Raw genomic sequence first — 17,402 nt, 5'->3', positions numbered from 1 at the left:
GCAGTTTAAATAATGAAATGTTCTCTTAATTACCTCAAATTCAAGATATTAACTCCTGCTGCTTTTTGGTATTTTCCTCTGTATTAATATATTTATTTATTTATTCAGGTAAAATGTTGACTGACTTTCTAATGAGTACTTCTCAGTATGACTTATGATAGCTGTTTATCTGTTTTGATTAGATACAAGAGGAATTTGAAGGCTGTTTATTTTGTTCATCCAACATTCCGTTCAAAGGTACAGTATTAATGTTTTTACTAAATCCTGGATTTAAGTGCACCGTATGTTCCAGATGCTGTAACTGCTGATTTATTTGCTGTTTTCATTGGCTAAGATGACTGTGTTCCTGATGTTTGGTTGTATCTGACTTGGGTACCCTTCTGAACAACGTTATTACCAAAAATGAGTGGTTAGAGAATATTCCAAGCCTCTTTAGAGAAAGTAGCATCTTTTCTCCCTCCCTCCCCTCCTTCCTTCCTTTTCTCAAATTCATGGCACACCACACCCAGGTTAAATTACTACCTCTTCAATGTGTTGTGGCTTCTTCCCATTAGAACTGGAATTTTTAGTGCAACCCATGTTCTGTGTTCACTTCCGTTTTTCATACATCTTAGATTACTCTAATCCAGTTTTGCCATCTGAAGCAATTCATAACCAGCCACAAATCACCTGTCATTTAATACAGCACACTCTTCAGTCTTCATGTTACCTGCTTGCCCTGCAGGTCATCTTTTCTTTGAAACACTGTCTTGGCTTACTGAAAGCTAACTTTGCCTGGTTTCTTTCCTGCTTGTAACTGCCCCTCCTCTGTTTCCTTTCTAATCCTCAGTATTCCCAAGACCTCTGTCCTCACCTTCCATTCAGTACCGTATTCAGTCTTGTATGTGCCAGCTTTTCAAAACACAGGCAGTGCTTCGTTCTGCGTTTGGGAAAGTAGTAAGCCGAAAGTTTAGAAGCAGGGTTTCATGGGAGGAAGGGGTGGGGGGGCTAATTTGCCATCTCCGCTAAGCGGTGTCTCCCGTTAACATTATGGGAATAATGCCTACCTCACGGTGTACTCAGAAGAATGGCACGAGTTGGCACTTCCAAAGTCCCTTAAAGAACCCTTACCATGGACACTCACAAATGGTAGCTAGCGTTGTCATCATCTTGGGATTGTTTCACGGGGAATCAGTTCAGATGTGGGGCTGCCCAGGCTGCAGCCAGATGCCCTTGTACTACCTTGCTGTGATTTGGGGGAATGGGAAATGAGAGAGTAAGGTCCATATGTAATAAAATCTCATAGAAATTCTAGAAAATCAAAGCCATAAATTGAATGTTTCTGAATAGGAGGTAAAATTAACAAATTATCGTATCATAACCATTTTGACTTCACATACATGTGAACTGTATCTTCTTGGCTTTTGTTCATGACCCTGTATTCTTGGCTTTGCATTTTTGAAGAATTAGATAGAAAAAAAATCTCCAGCATTCACAAAAACACCTGAATTATTCCTTCCAACAATTGTTCCTTTTCTCTAGTTTTTTTATTGTAGTAGATACTAAATAATAAGAGCAATCCTTAATATATATTTTTAGCTTCTACTCTAAACAATTAAAAATTTAAAGCTGAGGCATATAAAACTAAAATGGGTGGAGAAAAAAAGGCAAAATTGGTATTCTTGGGTCTTCCCAAACAGGACCTTTTTACTGAATTTCCACTTCTGCCTGCTTTGAATAATTTTTTCCTGCCAGCACTTATGAACTGTAAAAGGAAGATACGATGAGAGAAACTGGCAGGTTTGGTTTCTCTTCTGCAGATGGGATGCTTATGATCGGCCTGTGCTTCTCCAGGGCTGCCTGTCCCCCAACCATTTCCCATCAGCACCCCACCATGTCAGTACAGCATAGCCTACTTAAGAGTCCTGCCAAAGAATTGGATAGCACAAGACCTTAAAATGTCATGCAAATGTAACTTCGCTTTATAGATGGAGTAGCCGAGGCCCAGAAAGAAGTGCAATTTAAGGAGTCCTGTACTTTCGCTGATAGTGTTAGAGTAAGCTCCAGGCTCCATTTGTTAATTCTGTGAGCAAACGCTGAGTTCCTCCCAGATAAATGCTGAGCACCAGACTATGACTATGAGTCTTCATTACAGAATGTTCAGACTAGAGCCGCAGCTGAAATCTCCAGAATGTTCACTGTTCTGCGGTAGCATGGAGGAACACTTAGAAGGAATGTCCTTTTGCAGCTTTGTTTGAAAGTGCACCAATGAAGTTTTCAAATAGGACAACAATCAGTTAAGATTTGAGGATAAAGCTGTCAGGACTGAAGCAAGACACGTAAAAAGATTTAAGGTAGAAGACTGTGGTTAAGAAAACTTCCAGCGAAGTGTGCAGTGCACACTAGACAACTGGTGTGGAGTTTGTTCCCGCACAGTCTCTCCACAGCCACTGCTAGTTCACCAGCGATGTCTGCTTTTTCATCATGTCAAGCTTTTTCATCTAGTTTGTAGATGTTCGTTTCAAGAAGGGGTTGCGATAGCAGGAAAGGGTGTGCAATAGCACGTGTTCACACAGGAAAGGTTGTGCAATAGCACGTGTTCACACAGGAAAGGGTGTGCAATAGCACGTGTTCACACAGGAAAGGGTGTGCAATAGCACGTGTTAACACAGGAAAGGGTGTGCAATAGCGCGTGTTAACACAGGAAAGGGTGTGCAATAGCACGTGTTCACACAGGAAAGGGTGTGCAATAGCACGTGTTCACACAGGAAAGGGTGTGCAATAGGACGTGTCAACACAAATTGATTTTGAGAAGCAGTTCCTTCACTGGTTAACTCATTTGATTCTGATTTTGCCTAATGTCTCCTCTACTCCATATCAATCCTCTTAATAAACTTGAAAAATGGGAGGAAAGGAAATTCAGATAATAATAGGGAGTTTGAGGCTGTGTAAGCCAGCAGTAATGTAGCTTACATCAATAATGACCCAGGACTCGGCGCCATCATAAAATAGGCCCTGATATTGATTCTTCCTTAGCAAGTGCTTGGAACCCAGCTCTGTAGATACCTACACAATTTTATACTGCCATTCTAGGTTGTCTTCTAAAAACCAGAGAGTTTGTAGAAATGAATGTAACTGAAATACTAGAGGGGAGGAGAAGAATCCACAGAGGGGATAGCCTAGAGCAGTAAGCAAGAAATGAAAAGTGATACCTGTATCAATTTGGGAAATTTGAATAGACTTCACATAGTGATGACTTAGTCCAATATTGTCTATTAGGGATTTTATTTTACAAATAAGTTTGAAGGAATTATGTCATATTTGTTATGATAAAACACTGCAGGTTCCCTAGTGGCGGCAGTGGGCAGTGGGCTACATGACCACGGTGGGCCAGGAAGGCAGCCGGTCCCATGCAGAGAGCCATGCGGTGGTGAGAGACAGAGACCTATTAGGCACGCCATGCATAGAAAGAGGGTACTTATTTAGTGGTATTTGGAGGGGAAAGGGGGAATGAAAAAGAGCAGAGAGGGGGGGAAGAAGTGAGGAGAAGGGAGAGAGGCAGAGGCTGCCTCTTTAGAAGAGAGAGAGAAGGAAAGGAAGGAGCTCAGGCTGGAAGTAAAGTGGAAGAAAGATCCAGGACAGGGGAAGGAGTTGGCTGGGCCCATCTCTAAAGGAACAGGACACACAATTACAATATTAGGGAAGAAAGTATGTAATATTAGTAGCTTGGAATATGTCAGAGGTTTGGAAGAGCCTCTGAAGAATGTGGCAGCATACCAAACAGAAATTAATAAAAAAAAAAAAAACAAGGCACCCAAAGTGACATGCCAGCTCCCCTAAGTGATTGTGGTCAATCCTGGGTTCTAATTACTGTTTTGGAATATAGTAGGCATTCCACTAAAAGATTGTGTGCATCGGTTTCCATCTTTTGTAAATAGGAAGAACAACATCATTACACCCACCTCATTAAACTGTTGTGTAACCTGCTGATAAAAGTCAGATAGATAAATAACATAACTTGGATTACCTTTTATCTACTGTATGTCTCAATATCAGAAATAGCACTTGCTACCAGGAATTTTCTGGTTTTTTTCAAACTAACAAACTCTTTCACTTATATTTTGTAAAGCGACTTAAAGGTGAGATTCACCTTTTTTCTAGCTTTAAAAACAATCAAAGCATAGTTATAATAAAAAGGGCGAGTTTCATTTTCATGCACATATACAACACACCTAGATCATATTCAGACCCATTACTTTTTCTTAGACTTCCTCTCCCATTGCAGTGTCTCTCGTCTTCCCAAATAGCCACTGCCTACCTTAATGTTTTTTTCCCTTTTATATATGGATTCTACATATGAGAGAAAATATGTTATGTTTGTAGACTGACTTATTTTCCTTAACATCATAATCTCCATTTCCATCCATTTTTCTGAAAATGGCATAATCTCATTCTTTATGGCTGAAGAAAGTCCCTTGTATATGTTCGTGTACACACACATACACACACTGCTTTGATTAGCTGCTACAGAGACCATATGGCAGTTACCAAGTGAAAATATCTTTGGAAACAACCAAACAAAAAAATTGCAGTCTATTAACCTACTCTACCAAATAATGGAGAGCCTTTGTTCAGACAATATATTTTAATCATATTCTTTCCGCTTCCCCACCTCCTCCCAGATCCTCGCTACCTGTCCAGCCTTGTGCTCATTTCTTTCTCCCTCCCCCTCTCCAACATCAAAAACCAAACCAAACAGGAATCAAACAAAAAATAAAACAAGAAGTACACAAAAGCCATGGAGTCCATTTTGTGTTAGCCAACCACTCCCGGCATGGGCCCTGCCCTGGGGTGTTAACGTACCCAGTGACCTCCATTTTCCCTTTCCCAGCAGGTATGAATTGCACATAACTTCAGTCGAGAGACGGCACTTATGTTGTGTGTCTCCTCATACTGTGCATACAAAGTGTCTCTACACTGAGACCAGAGCTCTGTGAGACAGCCTCCTTATTGTAGTCCCGATGTCATTGTTCTTTCATTTTATAAGTGTTCCTTGTAATACGTGACATTATTGTGCAACTCACTAATGAACTGCAAACTGTACTTTAAAAAACTGTTATTGTTCAATTTCAAATATTTTGAAATTGCACACTTTAGTATAAAATTTCAAAAATGTATCTATTCTTAATGGTGGCTACTGGCTTAAATTATTTTTCTCTCCTATTAATCAGGTCTCAACATGGTTTTTCACCACCTTTTCTGTCTCAGGATTGAAGGACAAAATACATCACATAGACAGCCTGCACCAGCTCTTTTCTGCCATATCACCAGAGCAGATAGACTTCCCTCCTTTTGTCCTTGAATACGACGCCAGGGTAAGTGCCTGTTCTCCTGGCCTGTGTCCTGTGTGAGTGTGTTACAGAGCAGCGGGTGTGAGCATCTGAGTGTGTTACATGCTACCTGCATCGTAAGGAGGCTGCCTCACAGAGCTTTTGCCTCATCATATACAGATACACTCCTGTGTGTGCAGTGTGCTGAGACACAACATAGGCTGCAGAGCAGCAGCTGGGAGCATGTGAGTGTGTGAACTGCTGCAGGTGTAAGCATGTGAGTAGTGTGTGAACTGCTGCAGGTGTAAGCATGGGAGTGTGTGAACTGCTGCAGGTGTAAGCATGGGAGTGTGTGAACTGCTGCAGGTGTAAGCATGTGAGTAGTGTGTGAACTGCTGCAGGTGTAAGCATGGGAGTGTGTGAACTGCTGCAGTTGTAAGCATGTGAGTAGTGTGTGAACTGCTGCAGGTGTAAGCATGGGAGTGTGTGAACTGCTGCAGGTGTAAGCATGTGAGTGTGTGAACTGCTGCAGGTGTAAGCATGTGAGTAGTGTGTGAACTGCTGCAGGTGTAAGCATGGGAGTGTTTGAGCATGCTGCAGGTCTAAGCATGTGAGTGTGTGAACTGCTGCATTGTAAGCATGGGAGTGTGTGAACTACAGGTGTAAGCATGTGAGTGTGTGAACTGCTGCAGGTGTAAGCATGTGAGTGTGTGAACTGCTGCAGGTGTAAGCATGTGAGTAGTGTGTGAACTGCTGCAGGTGTAAGCATGTGAGTGTGTGAACCGCTGCAGGTGTAAGCATGTGAGTGTGTGAACTGCTGCATTGTAAGCATGGGAGTGTGTGAACTGCTGCAGGTGTAAGCATGTGAGTGTGTGAACTGCTGCAGGTGTAAGCATGTGAGTGTGTGAACTGCTGCATTGTAAGCATGTGAGTGTGTGAACTGCTGCAGGTGTAAGCATGTGAGTGTGTGAACTGCTGCAGGTGTAAGCATGTGAGTGTGTGAACTGCTGCATTGTAAGCATGTGAGTGTGTGAACTGCTGCAGGTGTAAGCATGTGAGTGTGTGAACTGCTGCATTGTAAGCATGGGAGTGTGTGAACTGCTGCAGGTGTAAGCATGTGAGTGTGTGAACTGCTGCAGGTGTAAGCATGTGAGTGTGTGAACTGCTGCATTGTAAGCATGTGAGTGTGTGAACTGCTGCATTGTAAGCATGTGAGTGTGTGAACTGCTGCAGGTGTAAGCATGTGAGTGTGTGAACTGCTGCATTGTAAGCATGTGAGTGTGTGAACTACAGGTGTAAGCATGTGAGTGTGTGAACTGCTGCAGGTGTAAGCATGGGAGTGTGTGAACTGCAGGTGTAAGCATGTGAGTGTGTGAACTGCTGCAGGTGTAAGCATGTGAGTGTGTGAACTGCTGCATTGTAAGCATGTGAGGGTGTGAACTGCTGCAGGTGTAAGCATGTGAGTGTGTGAACTGCTGCAGGTGTAAGCATGTGAGTGTGTGAACTGCTGCATTGTAAGCATGTGAGTGTGTGAACTGCTGCAGGTGTAAGCATGTGAGTGTGTGAACTGCTGCAGGTGTAAGCATGTGAGTGTGTGAACTGCTGCATTGTAAGCATGTGAGTGTGTGAACTGCTGCAGGTGTAAGCATGTGAGTGTGTGAACTGCTGCATTGTAAGCATGTGAGTGTGTGAACTACAGGTGTAAGCATGTGAGTGTGTGAACTGCTGCAGGTGTAAGCATGTGAGTGTGTGAACTACAGGTGTAAGCATGTGAGTGTGTGAACTGCTGCAGGTGTAAGCATGTGAGTAGTGTGTGAACTGCTGCAGGTGTAAGCATCTGAGTGTGTGAACTACAGGTGTAAGCATGTGAGTGTGTGAACTGCTGCAGGTGTAAGCATGTGAGTAGTGTGTGAACTGCTGCAGGTGTAAGCATGGGAGTGTTTGAGCATGCTGCAGGTCTAAGCATGTGAGTGTGTGAACTGCTGCATTGTAAGCATGGGAGTGTGTGAACTACAGGTGTAAGCATGTGAGTGTGTGAACTGCTGCAGGTGTAAGCATGTGAGTGTGTGAACTGCTGCAGGTGTAAGCATGTGAGTAGTGTGTGAACTGCTGCAGGTGTAAGCATCTGAGTGTGTGAACTACAGGTGTAAGCATGTGAGTGTGTGAACTGCTGCAGGTGTAAGCATGTGAGTAGTGTGTGAACTGCTGCAGGTGTAAGCATGGGAGTGTTTGAGCATGCTGCAGGTCTAAGCATGTGAGTGTGTGAACTGCTGCATTGTAAGCATGGGAGTGTGTGAACTACAGGTGTAAGCATGTGAGTGTGTGAACTGCTGCATTGTAAGCATGTGAGTGTGTGAACTACAGGTGTAAGCATGTGAGTGTGTGAACTGCTGCAGGTGTAAGCATGTGAGTGTGTGAACTGCTGCAGGTGTAAGCATGTGAGTGTGTGAACTGCTGCATTGTAAGCATGGGAGTGTGTGAACTACAGGTGTAAGCATGTGAGTGTGTGAACTGCTGCATTGTAAGCATGTGAGGGTGTGAACTGCTGCATTGTTAGCATGTGAGTTGTGAACTGCTGCAGGTGTAAGCATGTGAGTGTGTGAACTGCAGGTGTAAGCATCTGAGTGTGTGAACTGCAGGTGTAAGCATGTGAGTGTGTGAACTGCTGCAATGCAGCAGCTCTGAGCTTTGGAATAATAATTTAGTATTTTTCACACAACGCCTTAGGAAAAGTTCTTATCCCAAGAGGGTTTCTCAGCCATGAATTTAAAGCTGGTATTTGGTTGTGTAGATAGTTTCTGTCACTTTTCTTAAGACTTAGGCTTTTAGCTCTATGAACAGCCAGATTGGATTGGTGTCCACTTGCACCATAGACATTGTCAGGCAGCCTTTCTCAGTAGCCTCTGCCCTGTTACAAGCTGTATTTCCTGAAGGTTATAGTAATGGTTTTAATGCAACTACCATGTTAGTGATGTTATTTATAGGTGCATTCATAGATCTGTTGCTGAATCACGACTCTCCTAAACTTCACTAAAGTTCTTTTCTATTGCATATATCACAGCATCACCTTTATAATCTTTTTTGAGAACTTTGCCAAAAGTCAATCAAGCACCTTATGTTGCTGGTTATATATCTCTATGCATGAGCCAGAGGGCGCATTGGAAAGTAATACTGAGTTTGAAGTTTTCTCCCCTGATTGTTGTACAATATGTTATATACCTCAAACAAAAGTCATGCAGGACATCTCTCTTTAAGGGTTCTCCAGTTTCAGTGATGGCTTCTGTTCCCCTTATGTGGAGAGCAAAACATTTTTTTATTTGTTTTTATTGATTTTTATTGATCTCTACATTTTTCTCTGCTCCCCTTCCTGCCTCTCCCCTCTGCTTCAACCCTCCCCCAAGGTCCCCATGCTCCCAATTTACTCAGGAGATCTTGTCTTTTTCTACTTTCTACTTTTCATGTAGATTAGATCTATGTAAGTCTCTCTTAGTGTCCTCATTGTTGTCTAAGTTCTCTGGGATTGTGGTTTGTAGGCTGGTTTTCTTTGCTTTATGTTTAAAAACCACCTATGAGTGAGTACATGTGATAGTTGTCTTTCTGTGTCTGGGTTACCTCACTCAAAACAATGTTTTCTAGCTCTATCCATTTGCCGGCAAAATTCAAGATGTCATTATTTTTTCTGCTGTGTAGTACTCCATTGTGTAAATGTACCACATTTTCCTCATCCATTCTTCGGTCAAGGGGCATTTAGGTAGTTTCCAGGTTCTGACTATGACAAACAAAGCTGCTATGAGCATAGTTGAGCACGTGTCCTTGTGGCACGATTGAGCATCCTTTGGATATATACCCAAAAGTGGTATTGCTGGGTCTTGAGGAAGGTTGTTTCTTAATTTTCTGAGAAATCACCATACTGACATCCAAAGGGGTTGTACCAGTTTGCATTCCCACCAGCTATGCAGAAGTATTTCCTTTTCCCCACAACCTCTCCAGCATAAGTTGTCATCAGTGTTTTGATCTTGGCCATTCTTACAGGTGTAAGATGGAATCTCAGAGTTGTTTTGATTTGCATTTCTCTGATGACTAAAAATGTTAAACATTTCCTTAAGTGTCTTTCAGCCATTTTAGATTCCTCTGTTGAGAGTCCTTTGTTTAGGTCTGTACTCAATTTTTATTGGATTATGTGTTCTTTGGTGACCAATTTCTTATGTTCTTTGTATATTTTGGAGATCAGACCTCTGTCTGTAGGGTTAGTGAAGATCTTTTCCCATTCTGTTGGCTGTCGTTTTGTCTTGTTGGCTGTGTCCTTTGCTTTACAAAAGCTTTTCAGTTTCAGGAGGTTTCATTTATTAATTGTTTCTCTCAGTGTTTGTGAAGCAAAACATTTACTGTGTTCTAGTAGCTAATAAAGTTTCACATTCGGCTGTTGCACAGAGAGGATTTGTAATGAGAGCAGCTGAATCATAGAACAAAGATTATTCAATATATGGGATGGGGAAAAGCTACATCAGTTTGTATTTACATGAAAATTGCTGAAGTAAAAGCTGACTATTGTTTGCCTTGAACTCTACTTGTCATGCTTGAATTAATAGCAGGAAATGTAAAAGGCACAAAAGAACATTTGGAGACCCAAAATTTGAATGACATTTCTAAACTACCATCTAAATGTATAATTTTTTTTCCCGCAAATACAGAAAGATTATTTCACCAGACTCGAGCCTGCTTTTGTTTTGCTTGTGTGTTTTAGATTTCAGTTGTTTTGAGTATCAAAAAGGACACAATGGCAGGATCAGTGTCAAAAGGAAGAATTACTTCTAAACTGACAGTTGACTCATTAAACCATCTCTCTCTCTCTACTTATGCTAGAGTATTTTAGAATGGAGATACTATGCCATCTGTCTATGAGGACTGATGACAGGCATAAAATTCAACGGGCTAGGGTATGAGGAGACAGTGTTCAGGGACAGGCAGGGGGCATAGCATGACATCTGCCACTGTGCCTGCAGTGCTAAAGGCCACTGGCTTTGCCGTCAGTGGGGAGTGTTCTGCCCTTACATTTCTGTGCAGAGACCAGTGTGGATGTGGAAGGGCACAGCATGATGGAGAGAGAAGCAAGTCTACAGGACTTTGCCTCAGCTGAGACCAGAGGAAGCCGTGCTTCTGGGCGTGGCAAGGGTTTGAAGTTAGGAGGTATTTGAGCTGTGATATTTGGAGATAAATAGCCATGGGAGATGAAGGAGAAGCAAGTACTTTTGATGGATGGTATTTTTATTGCCTCAGAGAAGTGATGCGAGGGAAAGTCTTGAGAGACTTGGGAAAGGTTCGGGTAGTGTGTTCAGTTTGCAGCACAGAGTTATGGGATGTGGACCTGAGACACCAGGAGGTGGCTGGATGCTGATTTGTAAGGAAAATTTAAATCATGACTGGAGAAAAAGAGTACAGAGTTGGCATACTCTATGTTCAGTTTGTGCCTTACATTTGATAACACATAATAGGTTCTTTATTTGATAAAGGACTGAATTGGTGTTGATTGGTATCAGTTTCAGTGGACTTAAAAAACCATTTCAAAGATTCTGCTTTTAGGAAGCCAACAGTTTCTATAAGATTAAAAGGGACCTTTGAAAAGTAGTTGAAAGGTACTTTTTATCTAGATAAAAATAATATTGCAGCAACTTCCAGAAAAGAGCAAGTCAGCATTCTTACAAATAAAATCAGAGTATGTCATTTTGACCGGGGAGAATTCTTTAAATTACTGTGATTGTTGCCAGAAATAGAGAAGCTGGCTGATGGCTCAGTGATCTCCTGAGCAGTGTGAAGTCAATGTGGGAAGCTCTGTTTCGTGGCATTGCAGATCAGGCATGTCCCGTTAGTTTGTCACAAAAATCAATGCAGATATGAGAATCTTTGGAAACTAGAATAAAAGAATAGACGAGAACACTTACAGAGGTGTTCAGAATAGATTTCTCTTTGGGCTCTGTTTCTCAAGGCATGACTTTCTGCAGAACTGCTTAGATTACAGATCATGATAGACAAGCTAAATGCAAACTTTTCTCCCAAGTTTCCAGAAATGTAGCTAATTCTGAGATTTATTTCTATTTTTTTTTCTCCCATACCTGGTCAGATTTGCTTATTATCAGAAAGTCTTAGATGACCTTTTGATTTCCTGGCTATGCCACCACCAGGGTCAATTCCTGCTCAGAGCAACTGCTCTGAAAACTGGCTGAGCTCTTGGCTCATTTTGGCTCTGATAACATGAAATTGTCCACTGGGTTCAAGACCAGGTCTACTCATTGTTCCTGTAGCTGTAAGGTAAATGCCGTGGAACAGCCTACTTCCTTCCTCCTCTCTCTTCACTCCTGACTGGTGCATTACCTTATTTTTATTATTTATTTGCTTATTTGTTTATTTATGTTTTTTGTTTTTTGAGACAGCGTTTCTCTACATAATAGTCCTAGCTATCCTTGAACTTGCTCTGTAGACCAGGCTTATCTCTAACTAACTGAGATCCACCTGTCTCTGCCTCCCAAGTGTTAGGATTAAAGGTGTGCACCACCAACACCAGGTGCCTTTTTCTTTTCTTTTTGTTTGTTTGTTTGTTTGATTGATTGATTTTTGATTTTCGAGACAGTGTTTCTCTGTAGCTTTAGAACCTGTTCTGGAACTAGCTCTTGTAGACCAGGCTGGCCTCAAACTCACAGAGGTCTACGCAGGTGCTGGGATTAAAGGTGTGTGCCCCCGCTGCCTTATTTTAATGGTAAGCATTTCCTGTTTGTGGCTTACTGAAAAACAAATTCTTTGCCAAAGAAATACTTTTCCTGAAAGTGAAACTCTGGTCTTACAACTCATAAATCTAATCTAGGATCCTCCTACCATAAAGTTAGCTGCCTTGTTTTTAACCACGATTATCCAAAGTGGGGGCCAAAGAATTTCTCCTTACACTAGTTGGTTGCCTTCAACATTTGACGTTAAGCTTCTGGCATTTAATTTTCCATCTTGACGTGGAACTAAATGGCCTGAGAATTGTAATCGTTATAAGCCTTGCCACTCGGGCGTGACTTGAAGATGCCTGCTGCCAAACAGTGAGGGCTACTAAATTCTTCAGAAATCATTCGTATTGTTCCATAACTAAATGGAGAATCAGAATGGGAGGTAACAAGAATCCAGTGTCAAGACAAATTTTTCTTCAAATGTAAGCTCAGCTTGTTACTTAGCAGGTTCATGAGTTGAATTATATAATCTGTGTGCTCTTCATTTTCCTTGTCAGTAAAATAAGAATGTTACCTATCTCCTGCCATCATGTGAGAACTTAAGGGGCAGTGGAAACAAGGAGTCCAGCACCTAGAATGTTCAAGGAGCGATGCTGTTATTGGAGTCCATTGTCATCCTGTAGCTTCTCCATACTTTACAGCAGCTGTGACACGTCCCAGTGAGACTGCTCAGCGCCGCACACACCGCACACATGTTGCGCCTCTCCCAGGCGCTTTTCCGTTCAGTACACGTCCCTGTCTTCTTGCACATCCTCTTGAATTGCCCTGTTGTTTAATGGCCTTGTCTTTTCTTCTCTCCACAGGAAAATGGGCCTTATTTTGCATCCTATCCTCCATCACCAGATTTGTGACCTGCTGCCTTTCCAGTACTTCTCGGTCACGGAATTCCATTTCACCACAACTCACCACCTAGTGAAGTGATGTTCATTTTTGCTGTACAGATCCAGAGAGCTTTTGTCCCCACCTCTCTGGTATTTTTTTATTGACTATATATTTTCTGGCACATAAACACTCTGAAACTGGTAGGCCATACTGAACTGCATACATTTTAAATTTGTATATTTGTATCAAATGGAAATGTTCATTTATAGAGCATTAATAGAAACTGGGGGTCAACTTTTGAGTGTCTTCAGTTTCCTGGACTCGGGACCCTGTTACCCAGGCCACCAACCTTGCTTCCATCATCTCTGACAGTGCACACTCTGAACTCTCCGTTACCCAGGCCACCAACATTGTTCAGTGTCTCCTCAACAGTGCACGCTTCCTTTGTGGATCTGAATTTCTCAAAATATATACAACCAATGGATGCTGAACGGATGCATTGTTTCCCTCAAACCCTGGCTTTAATACCATTTACATTTTATACAGACGAACTGATTATAATACAGAATTGTCCAGGACCAAGAACATAGAAATGTATCTGGTTGAAACTATAAAAATCTTCACAAAACACAGGACTTGCAGTAAGAGTGAGGTGTAAGTGCTTCCTGGGTCGTGTGCTTTGTTAAAATGGACACTGTTCTGGGCTCAGCAGTGTGGGGACCATAAAGACTGTAGCTTCAGCTCCTTCTCTAATCATGGGATTGGTCTCCTTCTCAAAGGAATGTATGTGCTGACAGCACTCCCCAGTAAAGAGCATTTCCTCAGACTCCATTCCTGACCACTCTGTCTTGTCAGAGTCGTAAATGATTGTGTTGGCTCAGCGTCTCTTGCGTCGCCTACATCAGTAGAGTAGAAGTATGTAATAGTACCCAAATCCAAAGATCTGATAATTCACTTTCAAGAAACCTTTGCCACGCGGGTTCTATGTGCCATAGTTTATTTATGGGTGAAAAGTGGAATTATACAACCTACCTCATAGAGGTAACATGAAGATAGTGTTTAGAAAGAACTTGGCTGTCCCAGGATGCAGAGGCTTTGAGGGAATTGGGTGTCGGGTAGGGTGTCTTCAGTAATGTTATGAGAGCAATAAGTGTAAAGGAATTCTGTAAGGCATTCCATGGGCCTTGGTACCTTTTGAGTGACTGAGCTGCATTTGGGGGTGGGGCACAAAAAAATCCCACCCCTGACCCTCTGACCACTTACTGCTTTGTAGGTTTTCTTCTGGCTCACCTACAGGACTGCCAATTAACGGGAGACATCTGTTACCCATTTTAACAGTCTCTTCCTGAATTAAGGTCAAAGCATTATGGTTCCCATGTGGTGTCTTTATAGTCCTTTTGGTGCCCACACCCACCCACCTCTGTCTCCTTCACTGTACCCTGCACATTTGCAGTTCAGAGAGGAGAAAGTCGAACCCTTCTGATCTCCTGTGAGAATTTAAAGGGATCGTGGAAAAGGTGCCCTGTCAGTGCTTCCAAGGATCCATTGCTTTTTGCCTAACCGTTCTTCAGTGGAGGAAAAGAAGTGTACTTCTCTTTATAAGATAGTCATTTTATATTATTCCCCAGTAATCATTTTAGATTGTTTCATAGAGACAAAAAGTGTTTCATGTTTCCTGGATCAGTATCATTGTTAGACACGGAAGCCACTCATTTGTTCTGTCTGCCTGCGTGGTAAGGACTTCCTGGTACACTCTAGGTCATCAGCCAGCCAGTCAGAGGTCAGATGTAAACTTACTTCCATTATTCCTCTAACCCTTTCATCGTTAAGATATCTGGTGTTTTAGCTCCCTCCCTACAGCCGTCCTTGGGTCGTTTGATCTGAGGCATTGCTCACTAGGACCATGCCCTGCCAACGCTGGACTTAGCTACCAAGAACTGACATCTGGCCTGCACCATTGCTGCTCTACATAATAGAAGCAGTCATCTACCTTGTTGTTTGAACAGAGACATTTGTATATGAACCATGTCTATTTTTCATAGTCTCACTATGAAGCCCAGGCCAACCGCAGACTTGTGATCCCCCTGTCTCAGCCTCCAGAGTGCTAGGATTATAAACATATAACACTACACCCAGATCTGTACAACCTGCAGTGTCTTATAGGCAATATATCCTAAAGGATATTCCTTTTTTCATACCAGTAAGAATCTCTGCGTGCTGATATTCTAGTCTAATTGGCACACTGGAATATAAAGGTTCCGGGAAAGACTTACATAGCAACTGGTTCATAATGTAATACCAACTGAAGAAAGGTAAGGACCACTAAGTAAAACGCGTGTAGCGTGGGACTGTTCATGCTTTCATAATTTCCTAAAGTGTTATATATTGTTTCTGAGAGGGGAGGCAGAAAGTCTTGGTAACATTGTGTACATCTGTTGTGTCAAAAGTTTGGATAGCCTTGAGAATACAAGAGGGTTTCAGGGGTGCATGAGATGATTACAGGGTGACTGGGGTCCTCGAGACCTAGTATTAATCCAGAGACCTAGTATTAGTCCCAAGCACCACCAAGTCCTTAGTCTCGTTAAACCTTGGTCATGTCAAATTCTAGTTGAGTTGCTGAAGACGCAACCTAGAAAATACCAGTTTATTTACGGATATAGGCAAGCAGGATATAATTTATAATACAAGCGCATTTGCTTCAGCACATACCTGGGTTTCCACAACTCACACATATCCAAGTTTCTGGATCAGGCAAGTGGTTCGTTGTTAAAGGTCCCTTTACTGTGTCTCTGGTCTCATTGAATGAGGCTCTATCGTATTTATAGGATTTTTTTATTATCAGCTTCCTAAAAGTCTTATAGGAATAAAATATCTTTCCAAAAAAATGTAAGTATAATCAATCTAGCAGGAGAAAAAAAGAAGTTTGCCTATGTCTTCCTGGGATTTTATTTGCTTGTTTTTATTGAGTAACGGAGCTGTAGGGATGGGGCTATAACTCCATGGTAGAGAATTTGTGCAACATTGCAAGAGCCTCATCTCTAACCCCAGCAACACAAAAATAAATACATGTAGAGATGAGTGGTTTTATTTTTTTTTTAATGGTCAGCATGAAAGTGATAAAATGTAGTGTTCAGCATAAGCTAAACTTTGTTCTCTATTTTCTTACTATGTGTGTACGCATAGTTCTAATTTTTTACTATCTAAATAGAAATTAGAATTTCAGGTATTGGGTAAAGAAAAAGTGTGGCTATGGAACTATGCATTTGGTATTAAAGACCAGAAGGACTGCAGGAAAACCCATGATGGACTTAAGGGAAATTCCAGTTAGAGCTCTTCCTCTTTCACGTTTGGCACTGGAAACTGACCCCAGAGCCTTGTACATGCTGGCTAAGCGCTGTACCACTGAATTATACTGCCAGCCTTGGTGTTCTTATAGTCATCCTAAGCAACATGTAGAAGGATGTTGTAGCTGTACTGTCTATTGCAACCTCCCAGCTTATGGTTAGTTCTGGCTTTGTAATTGCATGAAGCCTTAAATCCAAAGACTCAGTGCAGAAGTCTAGAAAGCCCCAAGTTCAAAGCACCATATATTTTGGTTCCTGGAAAAGATGCCCCCCTTGCTATGCCCTTGTAGAGTGCAGGAACATCATCTCATTTTCTTGTCATCTTAACCTCTGAAAGCCCCACCATCGCATTTAAGATTAAGGTATTAACATAAGAATTAGAGTAGGGTGCATATGTATGTATGATCTAAGCAAGACCAGAGAAGATTTCTTCATAGGCCGAAACAGATTTATACATAGGCATATAAATGTATATAATCTGCTTTTATATTCCTTGACTATGACTTCTGTAATTAATTTGTAAAGACAGAGCAATAAGACCGTACACACACACTTCAATTTACCTTCAGTAAGTGATTCTGTGGTCATTTTAGATATCAGTGCCTCTCAAGAGAATCAGTTAACTTTCATTTCTAAGAATAGCTGCTGGATTCGAGAAGAAGAGTACTCTCTACGTGAATTACACTAACAAATTCAAGAGTTATGTTGAATATAGTCGATACTGGCTCAAACAGCAAAGGTAACCCTTCTCACATCACTAGCTCTTTATAATGTGTTGCTAACATGATCATACAGTTTCGTAAACTGAGGCAGGACGTAGGTACACCAGATCACATTGCTAAAACATTCAGGAGCTTATTGTATATTATTGATTTAAATGGCTGTTGGCCAAAGGAGGTCAAAAACCATTTTAGTAGGATCTTAAAACGTGTTGAGAATGCTCCTGTGAGCACTCTTGGAAAATGTCTTGGCCCTTTCAGGGTAGTGGTTAATCTCGTAAGACTCTCTACTGATAAAGCCTGTGAAGGTCCAGTAGTGAAAACTACTGTGTTTATAGAGAACTTTGTCATTTGGTGTTTTTATTGTGTTCTTTAGTTTTTATTGCATTTGTTCATTGATAGTTTCATGCATGCATTAAAGTGTGTTCTGGTGCTATAGCCACA

General features: G+C 41.6%; 1 protein-coding gene across 4 annotated transcripts in view; it reads left to right on the top strand.

The window, feature by feature from the left end:
- Positions 1-13,726, top strand: part of Gdap2 (ganglioside induced differentiation associated protein 2) — a 49,705-nt gene extending 35,979 nt beyond the window's left edge. For 2 of the 4 annotated variants that reach the window (XR_012911415.1, XM_075981797.1), the window contains exons 12-14: positions 183-237; positions 5,211-5,354; positions 12,877-13,726. Coding sequence is in view for 2 of the 4 variants with exons in the window: in XM_075981797.1 (XP_075837912.1) it covers positions 183-237; positions 5,211-5,354; positions 12,877-12,924 (247 nt within the window). In the remaining 2 variants the exon portion in view is untranslated. Of the gene's footprint in view, positions 1-182; positions 238-5,210; positions 5,355-12,876 lie in introns of those variants that run through there. The other 2 variants (XR_012911414.1, XM_075981798.1) reach the window with 2 other exon arrangements.
- Positions 13,727-17,402: the final 3,676 nt, after the last annotated feature.

Source organism: Microtus pennsylvanicus, chromosome 7, assembly GCF_037038515.1.
Source record: "Microtus pennsylvanicus isolate mMicPen1 chromosome 7, mMicPen1.hap1, whole genome shotgun sequence".
NCBI lineage: Eukaryota > Metazoa > Chordata > Mammalia > Rodentia > Cricetidae > Microtus > Microtus pennsylvanicus.
The sequence above is the reverse complement of the archived record's forward strand: the minus strand, read 5'-3'. Positions and strand labels throughout refer to the sequence as shown.